This window comes from Monodelphis domestica, chromosome 3, assembly GCF_027887165.1.
Source record: "Monodelphis domestica isolate mMonDom1 chromosome 3, mMonDom1.pri, whole genome shotgun sequence".
Classification (NCBI taxonomy): domain Eukaryota; kingdom Metazoa; phylum Chordata; class Mammalia; order Didelphimorphia; family Didelphidae; genus Monodelphis; species Monodelphis domestica.
Window position 1 is genome coordinate 321,657,010 of NC_077229.1, and position 15,998 is coordinate 321,673,007.

The 15,998-nt window shown below is 37.8% G+C and overlaps 1 protein-coding gene across 2 annotated transcripts in view; it reads left to right on the forward strand.

Annotated features, from left to right (window-relative positions):
* XKR9 (XK related 9) overlaps positions 1–13,091 on the forward strand; it is a 40,345-nt gene extending 27,254 nt beyond the window's left edge. For both annotated transcript variants that reach the window (XM_016431469.2, XM_007486988.3), the window contains exon 5: positions 12,062–13,091. In XM_016431469.2, coding sequence (XP_016286955.1) covers positions 12,062–12,699 — 638 coding nt within the window. In that variant the 3' untranslated portion in view covers positions 12,700–13,091. The remainder of the gene's footprint in view (positions 1–12,061) is intronic.
* Positions 13,092–15,998: the final 2,907 nt, after the last annotated feature.

Here is a 15,998-nt window from a genome sequence, read left to right on the forward strand (position 1 = left end):
ATCAAGTACCTCCATTGTTTAAATGGGGAATAATCTTAACCATAACCTTAAGATAATGTTCCAAGGTAGAGTCTGAGAAATGTTAAGATTCACAACCCCTTATTTTCTTTGCTGTCTTTTTAACCCCTCCCTCCTTATACTGTTTCCCTCCACACCAGTCTGTTTGTTACCCTTCTACTCCCCTATAGGGCACAAATCTATTCTCTGCCCCAATGGATTGGATTGTTCTTCCCTCTTTGTGTCAATTTCAATGCACGTAAGATTTGAGTATTTCCTGTCTCCAACCTCTTTACCCTTCCAGTGTATTGATGTTCTCTCGACATGAGCTTCTTTGTGACATATAAATTTACCCCTTTTGTTTCTTTTCCCATTTCTCTTAGTATTAACTTCTTTTTTAGCTCTAGTTATGTATATATGTATATATATGCACATGTATATGTATTTATGCATACATATATCTATATACCTATTTATGTCTTGTTATTTCATTCTATACAGTATGTCACTGTTCCCTCTAAGTGTAATTCTTCTAGATGCCTGAGTGATAACAACAGTTTTTAAGAGTTACCAATGACCTCTTTTCTTATAGGGATACATATCATTTTAACTCATTGGGTCTCTTAAAAAATTTTCCCCCTCTTTTAATTTTATTTAATAATCATATTTAATAATAAATAATAATAATAAAAATTTTAATTTAATAATCAGCCTCTCTTAATTTTATTTTGTATTGCATTTTGAGTTCTTCCAAAGCCTGTATCCAATTCACTGGGATTTCTAATTTTTCCTTTGCTGATCCCTCCCCCTCTGTTTCGTTCGCTCTTTGCTCATTACCTATACTGAAGATGTCTATTGTAATTTCTTTCTTCTTTTTCTTTTGTTTGCTCATATTTACCCCCTTCTTTGCTCCCCCTATTTGTCTGTGTTCTTGCTCCTCTCATTTTTTTTGGTTTTGGGGGTTTCTGTCAGTCTCCCCTCTTGTAGCTTTGACAGAAGGTCTCTCCCTGCTGTCTGTGGGGGAAGGGTGTTGTAGTTTGAGCTTCCCTGTCCTCTGGAGGCTTTTTATTGGATTAAATTAAAGTCCAGCAATCTGTGGAGGAGGGTTGTTGTAGTTTGAGCTTCCCAGTCCTCTGGAGGCTTTTGATTGGATTAAATTAAAGTCCAGAAGTCTGTGAGGGAGGGTTGTTGGAGTTTGGGCTTCCCTGACCTCTGAAGACTTTTGATTGGATTAAGTTCAGCTGGGTTGGGCTGGATGTTCCCTGAAGCCAAAACCTCCTGGAATGCTAGAGGTCACAATATGGAGGGTCTTCATAGCTCTGTTCAGGCTGACAGCTCTGTGCTCCCTCTCCAGCTCCTTCCCCACCACTTGTGTTCAATGCTCTGAGCCTGGCACAGCCCTGCCTTTTGCCCATCCAGAGGTTCCTGCTGCCACTGGAGCATTAGAGAGCTCCAGGTGGGCAGGGGAAGGGGTCCTGGGACCTTCCTTCTGCCTTCCCCTGAAACCTGAGTGTTCTTGGATTCTGGCTTTTGGGGGGCGTACCTTTTGGATTGAGGCCAGCAGGAGGTTTCCTTGGCTCTTTCTTGTTAGGTTTGACTTTCAGTCTCCTAAGAGCAGTCAGTTTGTGACTGGTAAGGAAGGGTTTTCAGAGGTCTGAACTTCTGCTGCTTCTAAGCCGCCATCTTGACTTCACCTCTGTCTATTCCTTTAAAAAAAAATTACACATAGAAAAAATTACAGCAATTTTTTCTAACCTTTTTTGATCTGTGTGTTCTCTTCCTCCCTCCCCACTCCCTGAGATAGCAAATAATCTGATATAGATTATATCAGTATTATCATGTACTACCAATTTCCATATTCCCCATATTGCAAAAGAAGACATATATTGAAAATATAGGAAAAATTCATGAAGGAAATAGAGAAAAAATGGTATGTTTCAATCTGCATTCAGACAGACAATTCATTCTGTATCAGTGAATAGTCTTGTGAGTTCTTGGGGACTGTCTTGGGTCCTTGCATTGCTGATAATAATTTAGTTCTTCACAGATGATTATTGTGCAATACAGTAATACCTTGGTTTTTGTCAACATTGGTTATTGTTGGCTTTGGTTTTTTTTTTTTCTGAAAAAAATTTGTCTCAGTTTTCATTGGTTGCCTCTGATTTCTTGACCTTTATACTAATGTTGCAAAAACAAAGGGTGACCCACGCTTTCCCCTGCACAGTGTGAGCAATACATTGAAAAGCAAATAAATCCATTTATCCATACAGACAGCAAACAAAAATCAGATAAAGCATATGGAGGAGAATATGTACCTGACATTTTACAAAATGAATGAGCTCTGTCATTGGGAGTGTCATCTCAGTTAAGTAGAAATTCTCCCACAGTATCTCAGCTTAGAAGAGGGACATATTCAAGGTAACAACTCCTTCATTTAAGCTTCTTTCCAAAGTTTTTCCAGATAATACCTTGATACCTAAGATCCTTATAAGGTGGGATTCCCCTTCCAAACAATAACCTTTCTGTCCTCCTTTGTTGTCTTCCATACACCAAGAAGAGTCTTTAGAAATGTAAATGCCATGTTAAATGTTCACTTATTCTTTAAAATAGTCTTTTATATTCATTTATCATTTTTAGCATTAAACACTATATTTTCTTGTCCTCCATATCCCATAAAACATTCTCTGAGGAGACATGCTCCCTCTTTCAAGGAGACAGGACTTGGCTATCTCTCCCCAAAAGGAAGAGAGGGGAAGAAAAAAATCTCTTCACCCTCTCAGCCCTAGTCCCTCTTTCTCTCCATTTATCCTTATTCCCTTCCATCCCTATATTACAATAGTTAAAAAAGTTTGTTGGAAAAAGGTCTATTTGCAAATCTTTCCTATCCTTTTTCTTGTTTGTTGTCCTTTTAATTTCATCCTTAAATATCCACAGAATGGATCTATATAGTTGAATTTTTCTTTAAACTGATTTTACCCTTCAATTTTTTCTGTTTTAATGAAGTTTTTAACTGGGTATTATCTTCCTCTGTCTTCTTATTTTAACTCTCCTTTTTGTTTGCTTTTGATTGTTTACATTGAAGTGATTGCCCACTCTACCCTAAAATTACACACTTTTATTATTTCTTTTCTTAATAGTCTTTATCTTCCATCCTAGTTTTAATTTTAAGGCAGAAGATCTCCAGAGGCTAAGTGACTGGGGGTAAATGACTTGTCCAGAGTCACACAGCTAGAAAGTGTCTAAGATCAAATTTGAACGTAGGTCTTTCTAACTTCAAACCTGACAATCTTTCTACTGTGTTGCCTTGCTGCATTTTTTAGCACCCTCTCTTGTGACAATTAAAAACAAGAAAAACCAATTTATACATCTCGTCTGATAGCGTATACAATATTCTGTCTTACATTTCTGCCACGAGGGCTTTCTTATTTCTGCAAGATCTTAATTCCTCTCCCCCAGTCCTCAGTTCCACTATATTCCAATGATATTTTCATTGACATCAATAGTTATTGTATGTATCATTCTCTTAGTGCTGCTTATTTCATAGAATCAATTAATATACACCTCTCCATATTTTTTCAGAACTCCCCATAGTTATAATTTCTGATTGCCCAATAATATTGTATTACATTCATACTAAAACACATTCAAATACTATCCATATTCCTTAGTTGATATAGCACTTTACCCATCAGCATCCAGGACTACAGAAAATTGCCAAACTGTAAGAGAGAAGGGACTAGGTTTCAGCAGCAAATGGAAAAAGTCATTCCCTGGTCTGATTTTATCTTCACTTTCAGGGGTGGCAGCCAAAGTAGGATACTTGATAGAAGTGTGGCATGGGGAAGACCTATGTCTGACATATGTCAAACAGCTGCAACCTTGAACCCCAGATAAGTTCAAGTCCCCTGGCTGGTATAGAATCTCATCAATCCCACTAGGATAGGTTGGTCTCGATCTTTGTGCTCCTTAGCACTGTGCAGGTTAACTTTGTACTTCCTTGGCACTTTGCAGTGGCTCTCTTTTGTTCCCTTCTCCTGGAATCAGACACAGCTATTAAGCAAAGTTCCATAAAATTTATCAATTCATGGCAGGTTTCCATAGTCTAAAGCTTTTGGGTGTGCATAGTTATTAGGGCTAATAGAGACTGAAAACTTATCCATCAAGATCAAAAACATTAATACTGATTCCATGTACTTCAAGTACTACAAAGGACAGGAAAAAAAAAGAAAAAAATTAAATATCCTATTGCAAATATAAAGAAAAAATAATAAACACATCATAATTTCATAGTTTATATTCCATGTGACAATGTGTTAGCCAAGCAGAGACACAACACAAAGGTTTCTCAATAAAAAATGAGATCTATTTCTTTTTTAACTTGATCATGATCCATAGTTTCTACATAGCCACTTGCTGTATAACATGAATTCATGGATACTTGTCACAAGTTCTACAGATCTAGCCAATCTTTCAACCTTGGCTGCCATAATTCCAAAATTTGGCAGAGTATCTTAGAAAAAAAAAAACAACCACAAATCTCTGTACTACTGATGAAAATCTTTTGGGTCTAAAATGTCACCAAGAATTTAAATTATTCTAGTGGGAGGGTAGAGTAAGCTGAAGAGTTATAAATATAAAAAAATCCATTTCAAAGTTACTAGACTTCACAGGAAAAATCATTCCCACCTCCAGGATGAGATATAACCCATTTTGAAGTAACTAAGCCTCTTGGGAAACCTCCCTCCCTCTGGTATGATTTTGTAACAGCATAAAAGGACTGTGTCCAATATGTCCCATCCATTCCAATGTGGAGCCAAGGAGAAAAACAGTGAAAATCACTTCAGATATCTCATCCATTACATTTTCAATAAATACGGAGATGGGAAAACACAAGCTCTTCAACTACAGATGGATCCTTACCTCTCATTACAAACAACTCAGAGGCAGGCAAATGATTTTAGTCAGAGGTAGTGATGCCACTAGATATTTGAAAATCACTTCTGAAGACCCATTAAAATCAATTGAGATTTTTAGCTCATCAAATTTATCAAAGGTCACTGATACAGTTTGAAACCATTATAGTGGGGTCCACCCATCATCATTAATGTGACAATTAGCAAAGGCAAAAGGCCATTTAGGCAACATGTGACCTCCATTTGCTGCAAGTTGTGGTAATGCTTCATTACTGTGGACTGGAATTGTTGCTCATGACAAAACAGAGCTCCAATGGACCTGGTGACATACCCAGCCTCCATAAGGAACTATGGCTTTGCCCCAGAAAAGAGTTTGTCCAACTTGTCTATGGATTTTTATAATGGTGTTATCACTAGTCCAGTCATAGGGGGAGGGTACAAAGAAGGACAATGTAACAGAACATATAGCTAATAACCAAAACATAGTATAATGGAATGTGATAGATTAGATTAATATGTGAACTTAAAAAAATTAAGTCTTAAAACAATCAGCAAATACAATATATGTAACAGGATACAGTCATTCGATGTCAGTACAAGGCCCTCATGTGAGCAATGAATCCAAAAGTTCTTTTCTCCAATTTTGGTAGCTTATGGAGTGATTAAAAGTACTTGAAATGGACCTTCCCAAGTAGGCTGAGTTCCTCCACTGTTATAGTGGCTCTTTTGTATATTTCCTTCTGGAATCAGACAGAATCAGACAGAACCATGACACAAAGTCCCATAATTCTTTTAAATAATCAATGGCATCATTTTTATAGTCTAAAGGTTTTTGGGTATGCATTAATCTTAGAACAAATTTATTTAAAACTTATATTTCTGCAAAACAAAAAAAATAAAGAAAAATCTTTGCAATATTGTTGACATGTTCTTCAAATACAAAAAGGAGAGAAAAAATAAAAATAAAACTTAGATACTATATTGCACGTGCAATAAAAAATCAAAGTTTTTAAAAAAAGTTTAAAAAATCAAAAATATATAGCTTAAAATCAGTGGCACACTGTGTCAGCTATGAGCAAATACAAAATGATTTCCAGAATAAAGCAATAACACAGTAGATAATGCACATTCAAAGAAGTACCAAAGTCCCCCAAATTCACAATAGCCCAGTTAATTAGAATAGTAAACAAACCCACTATCATATTTCATATAAGTTGCTGCATGACATAAAAAAACCTATGAACTCATGGATACTTATTACAATTTTTACAGATGTAGCAAATCTTTCAACCTTGGCAAGCATATTTTTAAACAAATTAAAACTTATTTGGGTCTAGAACATCATCAAGAAATCTAGATTGTTCTGCCGGAAGTAAATTAAAATGAAGAGTTTTGCAGGAACTCTTTTTTTGGCTTCCTGATTCATAGAAACACCATGGTAGGAACATTTCTTTGTTTCTCTTCCTTTAATATAACATTCTTTATTATATATATTTTAAAAATCATTCATTCAGAAACTACTAGTTACTAAAATTATTTCTGAAGACCCCTTAGAGTTACCATTTAAATTCTTAGCTCTTAGCTTTAATTTAATTCAATATTATTAATAATTATTTTATTTAACTGTATTCAATGTAAATGTTATTATTTTAGATTATTATTAGTAGTAGTAGTAGTATTTTAAATTGCTTGCAGTTTTTACTTCTTGCCTGTGGGTGGCGCTATATTTGTGTGTAGAGGGTAGGACACCCTCTAAGGGTGGAGTTTCCTAAAGATTAGGGGGAGAGAGTAAAAGGAAAAAAATGGTGTGGTTTTAGATATGCCTAGAGGGGGTGGTCAGTCTTTAATGAATATTTTAAGGAGGGGAGGAGACAAAAGCTTCCTTGTAAAAGCTCCATCCTTTCCCTTCCCTCAGAGGTAAAGCCAGTGGCCCTGTGTTTTCAAGGTTGTGGGGCTGGCCTTAGGGGCGCTTGGTAGGGAGCTCTTAACTCCCAGTGGCTTGCTCAAATAGTGTCTGAGGCCAGATTTTGAACCCAGAACCTTTCATCTCTAGGTCTGGCTCTCCACTGAGCTAGCCAGCTACCCTTAGGTAGGATCTAGGTTTAGAGGGTGGCATGGGAGTCCCTCATGTAAGCTACACCTCACTCTCCTCCCCCCAAACAGCCAAGGAGCTCTGCCTGGGTTGGTTTACTGTCCATTTGGACAGGCTGTTCCCTGTGCTGTGCTGTGTGTGAATGGACTGCATCCTGTGCTGTGCTGTGCTGAGCATAGTGGGAGCTAGGAGCCTGCATCAGCTTCCTGCAGATTTGGCACTGAGGAAGGCACAGGGAGCCAGGGACTGGGAAGGATTAGGAGTTCCTGCTGAGTCCCCGAGCCTCTTGGGATTCATGTGGAGTTTTGGTGTGGCTCAGCTTAGGCCTGTCTGTGCAAACCTCAAAGCTTGGACTCCTTTCTCCAATACCCTACCCTATCTAAGCTAAAAAATGGGGGTGTGCAGATGGAAAATTTGCAACACCTGAGCTACATTCCCAGCATCCTTTTAAGTTACGTTCTCATTTTACGTAAGGATGCTTAGGAGATAAATTTGCTCTTTTTTCAGAGCTTGTGCTTTTGGTAAAGTGCTGTAGGTGTGAGTCTCTGGCTCTCTCTTTGCTCTGCTCACTTGACTGAAAGAACCTTTTTTCTTTTTCCTCTCTTTTGATTTATTATTAAACATCCTATATATTTTTAAATACTAGGAGTATTTATTCATTTTTACTCATACAACCATGACTTTTGGCGACCACAAAGAGAAATCAGAACTAGAGGAACCAGATTTTTTTCTCCTGCTGTGCTTTTCCAAACTCTCCCCTCTCCCTCTTTCCTTCTTCTTTCTCCCTCCGGGAAACACTTCAAAACCTTCTCAGGCTCATTGCTTACACCTACTCACCAGGAGAGGTCAGTGGGGCACATGGGAGAGAGTTCTTACCGATGATCCCTATGTAGTAGGCTCAGAAACAGAGGAGCAGCTTATCTGTCTTGGCAAAGGTGTGTCTGGCACATGAAAGCAAATATAGAGCAAGCAGGTGCGACTTTGAAAAAGTCACTCTATTCTATACTCAAAGACTTTCTCAAAAGAAAATTAAGAATTCTTTTCCCTTCGTGGTTGCTATTCTGTTATATTAAAATTAATATCTTCAAGTTCTCATTTTCCATAAAGTTTATTAATAATCACTTGAAATAGAAAAAGCAAATAAGCATAGATTTAAAGTCCCTTTCTAACTCTAAGTCTGACTACATGTAGCTCATCCTGCAGGATCCCCTGTCCTTCTCACCTGCCTGCTCATGACCCTGTTGGGCTCCACCCAGACCCTTTTATTTATGTTCATGGATGCAGTGCTGGCATGTAAAAAATGGGATGAACTGGGTTGGCAATCTAGGAGGGGGAGCAGATGCAATTCCCTTTACACAACAACATGGGTGCTTTTGTTTCTTTTTTTTTTTAACAATTTGCATGGAGTTAGGTGGAACTTAAGGGAATTTTAAATTTGTATAGTTCTTACTATTAGTGATTTATGGCATTTTTTCCACATGATAATTTTATACTTTGTACAGCTTTTGAAAATCTACTTATATTCTTTGAACACTCCTATATTAGAGAATTATGTAAGATGTCCTAAATAATTTTTCAAATGACTAAACGACTATTGCTCTTGGGTACCATCTTTCTGCTTGGCAATGAAGTAGGAAATGGGAAGATATTAAGTTTTTGAGGTTAGAATAAAGTCTAGGTCATGTAAGTGGTGGTTTGAAAGCTATGTTAGAGAAATACAGAAATGGTAGGTGAAATAGAGTGATTATCTCCTTTATATAGCCTCCCTCAGAAAACAAATTCAATTCAAGATTGCATTTGAAGCCATTCCAGCATTGTCAAACCTGAAAAAGCTTGAACTCCATTAGTATAATCTTCAAGAACTTAGGGTTTCTTTCACTCAATGTTTTGAGTAAGACTTTGTAGAAGAACAAATTAAAATAAAACTGGAATAACTCAGAGGCCCTAATATCTACTCTATTGTCTATTTCTTGAAAAAGATCTTAATTCATTGGCAGCAAAGTGGCTCAGTGGATTGAGGGCCAGGCCTAGAGACAGGAGGTTCTGGGTTCAAATTTAGCCTTAGCTACTTCCTAGCTGTGTGACCCTGGGCAAGTCACTTAACCCCCATTGCTGCCCCATCTGTCTTGGAACCAATACACAGCATTGATTCTAAGATGAAAGGTAAGGGTTTAAAAAATATTATTTTTTTCCAGTTCTGTTCAATTCACTTTAATTCAACAAACATTTATTTAGTAGTGTTGTATAAGGCAGTATGCTAGATTCTAGGGTACAAAGATAGGTTCACATATATTCTATATTCTCAAGAAATTTTCAGCACAATATATCCAAATAACTTTAATTTAGGAGAGTATGTAAAGTACAAAAGAGAAAATCAGGCAGTGCCGTAAGAAATCTCTTTTAGCTTAAGGAGTACGTTAGTGTGTGTGATAGATCTGAGGTTCTCCCCAGAGACTGAAAGTGGGTATGGACTTATATACTATTGTAATACCAAGGGCTGGTCATTTAGGGTTAGATAACGTGGAAAACTACCCAGCACAAGATAAATATTGTCCGTCCTTTGGCCTGTACATCAGGACGGGCCTTAGATAAGAGAGAGGAAAACATGGGCGTTTTTCAGGGCACACTGACTTTTTTGGGCCAGAACATTGCATAGTTGTCACCAGGCCATAATCTTGCTGTTCTAAAGTAATTGAAACCATCACAAACGCCACCCGAAACTTGTTAACTTTTAACACCCCGTGGCTCGCTAGCGTTCTCTGGGTGCCCCTGCTTGTGTTAGTCTGTTCTTCAAGCCTCTTGTAGCTTTAGGTGCCGGGAATCAAAGGGTGGAGGGTGAGCACTTCATGGGCACTGACAGCTTCGGAATGCTTCCCGATTCTTTCCAGGGTGCCTGGGTGAGCCACCAGCCTTGTGGCCCTGACACAAGGGGAATGGCACAGGTCACGGCAAAAGCAAAGTGGGGAGGAGGCAGCCCTAGAAGGAGGAATTGGGCAGAACATTGAGTCCAGAGAAGGGAACAATGGCCAGTGAAAGGTAGGTTAGGGTTTGTTGAGGAAGGATTAAGAGGAGCGATTAAGATTTTTGAGCGGAGAATGATGCAATAAGAGCAGGATTTTAGAAGCGCAATAATTTGAGGATTATATTAGAGGGCTTAAAGTTTGGCAGAGGAATGCCAGTTTGGAGGTTGTTATAGTATTTTTAGGCAGTGAAGTATAGTGAAAGGAACCCCCCACAATGAGTCAGGAAACTGGCATTTGAGTCCCAGTTCTGACACTTGCTTATTCACATAACACTGGACAACTCAATGAAAACTTTCTGAGTCTTTCCTCATCTATAGTATTGAAATATTTTAGGGAGTCATTGATGTGGGTCATCTGTTCATTGGGGCAGAGCATGAACCTCATAAAGTTCTTGCCAATGTTCTACATATCATTAATAGAGGACCATGCCTATGACATGATTTTTGCCGTGTGAGGCCTTCTATGGACACGAGGGCAGTAAGTCACCCAATTGTGCATGTCATTTTTTTTTTGTTACATGCACTTGCTTAGCCCATCTACTTTTCCCTTGTATATTTTCAATATTATCTTCAATGTTACTTATGCTCTCTTTGCCATTTATGGTCTTACATCCACTACATACCTTTCCTTTCCCCTTTGAGCCACTTGTAATTTTGATTCTGTTAAGAACAAGGAGTTCCTTTAATTATCAGAAGAATATTGGTGTTGAAAAAAGGTGGGTTTTTATGTTAGAGTAGCTTGGAAAAGCGTTATGCTAGTCCCATCTGCTGGCTTTTCTCCTATTTAAGTTGCCAGCAAACATTTATTTAGCACTTGCAACTTATAGACATCTTGCTAAATACTCAGGATACAAAGAAAGACAAAAACAATTCCCTTCTTCAACTTTCTCAAATTCTGTTCTAAAAAAACTTTCGGATCGATTCCTTTGTTTGTTTAATTTTTTTGTCCTGGGTCATTGCATTGCTACTAGTAGAGAAGTCCATTCGATTGTGTCACAGTGTATCTGTCTCTGTGCACAACGTTTAAACCAGGGGTTCTGATCCAGCAATGAATCTTTGATACCTGTATTTTGGTAGAATTAGTGTCCTTCATAATCCTGTGTATTTTGTTTCATGAGGTTAAAGACATGGCTCTGGGGAGGGGGTCTGTGACACCCCAAAAGAACCCTTCTTCTAGATGACTGCGTGTTCAGGAAAATCATATCCAATGGAAACCAATGGAATCTGGCTAAGTAATTACAAGTATTATGCCACCTCATTTCTTAAATAATGAAATGGGAACAACATAGAAACATTAAATGCTTCAGGAAGAGATCCTACAATGCAGGCACCTCCATGTAGCTTACAAGGGAACATTGTTTTAAAGACTTACTATATACACCAGGCACCATGCTAAGCCTTTTACAAACATGATCTCATTTGATCCTCACAATAACTGTGGGAGGTACATCTTATTATTATTGCTCCCGTTTTATAGTTGAGGAAACTAAGGCAGGTAAAAGTTAAGTGAATTGCCCAGGATCACACAGCTAATGCATGACTGAGGCCAGATTTGAACCTAAATCTTCCTGACTCCAGGCGCAATGCTCTCGCTGCCTCCAGGATCATAAGGCCCTTGTGATCAGGAACTATGTCTCCTTATTTATTGTGGTATCCTTTGCAATGCTTGGCATGGTCATCTCGTACACTGTAGGCACTTGAATATGATGAATGACATAATTAAGTTATTGATCATAGATATAGAGCCCTGAAGAGGTCAGCCAGTCCAGCAATCGCATTTCACAGATGAGGAAAAACAAAGGATGTGTGTCACCAGAAAAGGAGGTGGACTGTTCGTGCAGTGAGATTTTGGGACGGCGGATGGAGAGCTTAAGTGGTACATTGATGTGGCTCAATTGTTTTTAGGTGTCTGACTCTTTGTGTCCCAATTTCGGATTTCCTTGGCAAAGATCAGGATTTAATATGATATTTGTTAAATGGATGAACATCATAACATTTCTCTAGAGATAATTGCTTTGTTTTGTTTTTATTTTTCAGTTGCTGCTATCGTGACCTCTTGCTGTGCTATTTCCTCGGCAACCGTTGATTATCACATCGCCCTAAGAAAATCTTTACCTGATAAAAAACTCCTTAGTGGATATTTTCCCAGATTTATATACTTCCTATATAAGCTACTTACATTTACATCTTGGATCCTGACTGTTGGTCTTCTAACCGTGATAAGTATTAATTTGAGCTTAATTCTGCTAATTATCCTTTGGATATTAGGCATAATGTGGGCTTGTAAACAGAAAACTACATTTTGTACCTCCAAGTGTATGGAGATTTTATACAGAGGAGTTGTTGGATTCATTCTGATTTTTACATTTTTTAATGTTAAGGGAGAAAACACAAAATTCCCCATGTCTGCTTATTATGTCATGAGGGCGCTGGCCACACTGGGGATCTTGGTGGTGTTTTGGTCCTGCATACCACCTGATGAGTATCAAGAATTCTTCAGAGATTTTACCATTACCATAGTTGCAGCTGTAGCTTTTCTGCTTGGCATTCTTTTTCTTATTGCTTATTACACTTCATTTCACCCAAACAGAAGAGAAGAAAAGAAAATATTTGATGAAGTGGATGGAAGGATACCACCAAGAGCCTGTAGAATAAGAAATTTCCTAATGCCATAACTATATCTAGCTATCTGTTTCTGGGATGTGTTTGTATTTCAGGGTTGTCAGGAATTCTGGAATAATGAAAGGAATTAACTATGCTTTGTTCCCCTTTGAGAGTTATGAGGAAGTAACAGTAATGACCTCTGGGGTAAACAGCACTTAGGAGAAGGGACTTATCACTGGGAAGTATGGTGGAAACAACTTAATTGTCTATCCAAGGCCATGAAAGATAAGTCAACAAGTTGTTATCAAGTACTGACAGTTTTCTCACAGAAATGTTTACAGAAACCGACATATTAGCTTTTGAATTGTTTACTACAAAGAGTTTGTTTTTCATAGTAAGTGATGAAAATATATGTATTTTTATAATTAAATACAACAAATAAAGTTCCACTACATTTTCCCTGCATATGAATTGCGTTCTGCTTTAGATGAGTATTAACTTTTGCAGAATACTGGGGTCCTATTTAAATAGAAAGACCCATTGATTGACCGATTAGATGCTGTGGTTACAGTTAAAAGTATATTATTAAAATGAGTTACTAATTTTTCTTAAAATAAATTCTTCTATTTCTCTTATTTTAATTTATTTTCCATGTCATTCTGTAAATTTAAAAATTCCTTTGGTCCTTTGAAAAATGAGAGGAATAATTATGGCCAATGACCAGAACATATAACTTCAAAAGAAGCTGAAATAAAATTCAATTCCCCTGGATTACTGAGGGATAATAATAATGATCTAGTTTCAGACAGCCACGAGGGGGCAGTAGAACCACAAATACCAGATGCAAGAAATGCTGTTTTGCATTATCCCAGGTTAATGTTATTGGCTGCTAGTACCATTATTTTTAAAAGGTTCAGAATATTAAAAACAAATAGAGCATTTCCCTTTCTTAATGATAAATTTTATTTTGACATAACAGACATTTTCCAATAAATTCCCAAACCCTGCACAAAGTCTCTTCTCTAAAAATAGTTGAGCAAAACTGGCGAAAGGAGTGATTGTGATGCAAACATTGTATTACTCAGTTAACATGACTGGACACAAGTCTGTGTGGGATTATGAAGCTATAGGTGGAAGGGACCTGAGGAGCCATCTGGTCCAACTTCTTTATTTTATAGGTGAGGAAGATGAGGCCAGAGAAAGTCAGGTGACTTGCCCAAGGTCACAGAGATAATAAGCAAGATATTTGAACCAAGCTTCTTTGACTCTCAAGCTAATGCTTCTCCATTGTACCACCGTAACAGGCACCTAAATTGAAATTTCCTTGCAGTTATTGGTGGATGGACAAAGGGACATAGCAGATTTAGCTCTAACTATTCCAGCCTCCAATTCCCTTTAAAAGCAAAATGAGCCAATCACATAGGAAACTGGGGTATTTACTCAGTACTCTGTGTGGTTAACCTATGCCTTTTTGATTTTATCAGACAGGACAGGATAAGCATAATGAAAGACACACACACACACACACATATATGTGTGTGTGTGTGTATGCACAGATGTGTCTATAAATCTATCTACCTACCTCTGTCTGTCTACCTACCTGTCTTTCTGTCTGTCTGTCTGTCTAGTTCCCTCTCTGTCTCTATCTCTGTCTCTCTCCTACATATTTTTAATAAGAGCCATGAGGCTTACTAAGTGGCACCAAATATTTTAGCACATTAACAACATTTTCCCCTAAAATTTATCAATGTCAAAAATGATGCATTTTGTGGAAGTGGTGTCCAAATGCTCCATTGAGAATGCTAAATACCAGACTATTTTTAGTGTCCAAATTGCTTTTCAAGGGCACAGAGTATAGGAAGTCTGGAATTCTGTTCTCTGAGGTTTATCGCTCTGGCACTCTGAGAAGTAACAACCCCACCCCCCCAAAGATGGAGCAGTAGGCATGTTGTCATATCTAGCCAAGCCTTTACACTTTATGAGGTCTTGGGTTTGAAATCTCTTTAAAGCTAAATGCTGTGTTGAGTGATTTCTTCTTTATGGATTATACTTGTGGAATTATCTGTATCTCTCTATCTCCTTTGGTGTTTCATTAGTATTTATAGATGGTTTCCAAAGGAATACAGAAGTTATTAATCTAATTATTATTAGCATTATGTGGAATTTTGTCAGATTTTCCATTTCCCCAGTAATATTAAGCATATTTCTAGTTTGTCTTTGATGTAATTGGATCATATGTTCATAGATTTAGAGATAGAAGGGAACTTAGAGTCATATACGCTAACTCCATCATTTTAGAGATAAGGAAACTGAAGCCTAGACAGGTTAATTACTGGACTAAGCACATACAAATAAACACTGTAAATAAAGAGATGGCTCTTTTAGGGATAAAATAGTAGAAATAGCAAGAATAAGAATTGTAGTAAGGTTATTTCTCCCATACATCATAGGGTTATCTTTTCTTAGCTTGAAGGGAAAGAGAATTGACATTTCTAACCTCCTCTTCTCCACTCTTCTCCAAGGGGAACTTTAATTCCTACCAGGAAGGAGAAGCAGGAGATTGGGTCTAGAATCTTGGCCATTCTGCTCTCCTTAGAGATAGGAGTATTAGCCTAGAACTTACACATACATATATACATACACATACACACGTTGTTGTTCATTTGAGTCGCATCTAACTCTTTGGGACCCCTTTTGGGGGTTTCTTGGCAATGATACTGGAGTGGTTTGCAATTTCCTTCTCTAGCTCACTTTACAGATAAGAATACTGAGGCAAACAGGGTTAAGTGACTTGCCCAGTATCACATATCCATTAGATATCTGAGGCCAGATTTAAACTCAGGAAGATGAGTCTTCCTGATTCTAGGTCTGGCATCCCATCCACTTTGCCATCCAACTGCTCCTTTAAAAATTGTTAGTCTAGGGCAGTGTTGGCAAACCTTTTAGAGATTGCATGCCCAAACTATACCTTCAAGCTGCCTGTGAACTCCTTGCATTACCCTAGAGAGTGGAAGGAGGAAGTGCCTATATTGGTCTGCTGGACAGAGGGGTAAGGCATGCAAAAAATGTCCTCAGTTGTGGTGGAGAGGGAAAATGGAGCAGACCCCTCTGTGCAGGGCCACAGTGCCACATCTTTGCCAACACAGGTCTAGGGGAAGACATTTTCAGGTTCAAGGTAAACTTCTTATTGTCTTAAATTTTTTTTTTAAATTTTATTATCATGCAAAACACATTTCCATATTGGTCATTGTTGTAAGAGCACAGTCATGCAAAATCAAGACCCCAAAATTAAACTGAAAATACACTGATGTGAAAGAGGACTCCAACAGTTCTTTCCCTTGAGGTGGATAACATTCTCAGCCATAAGTCT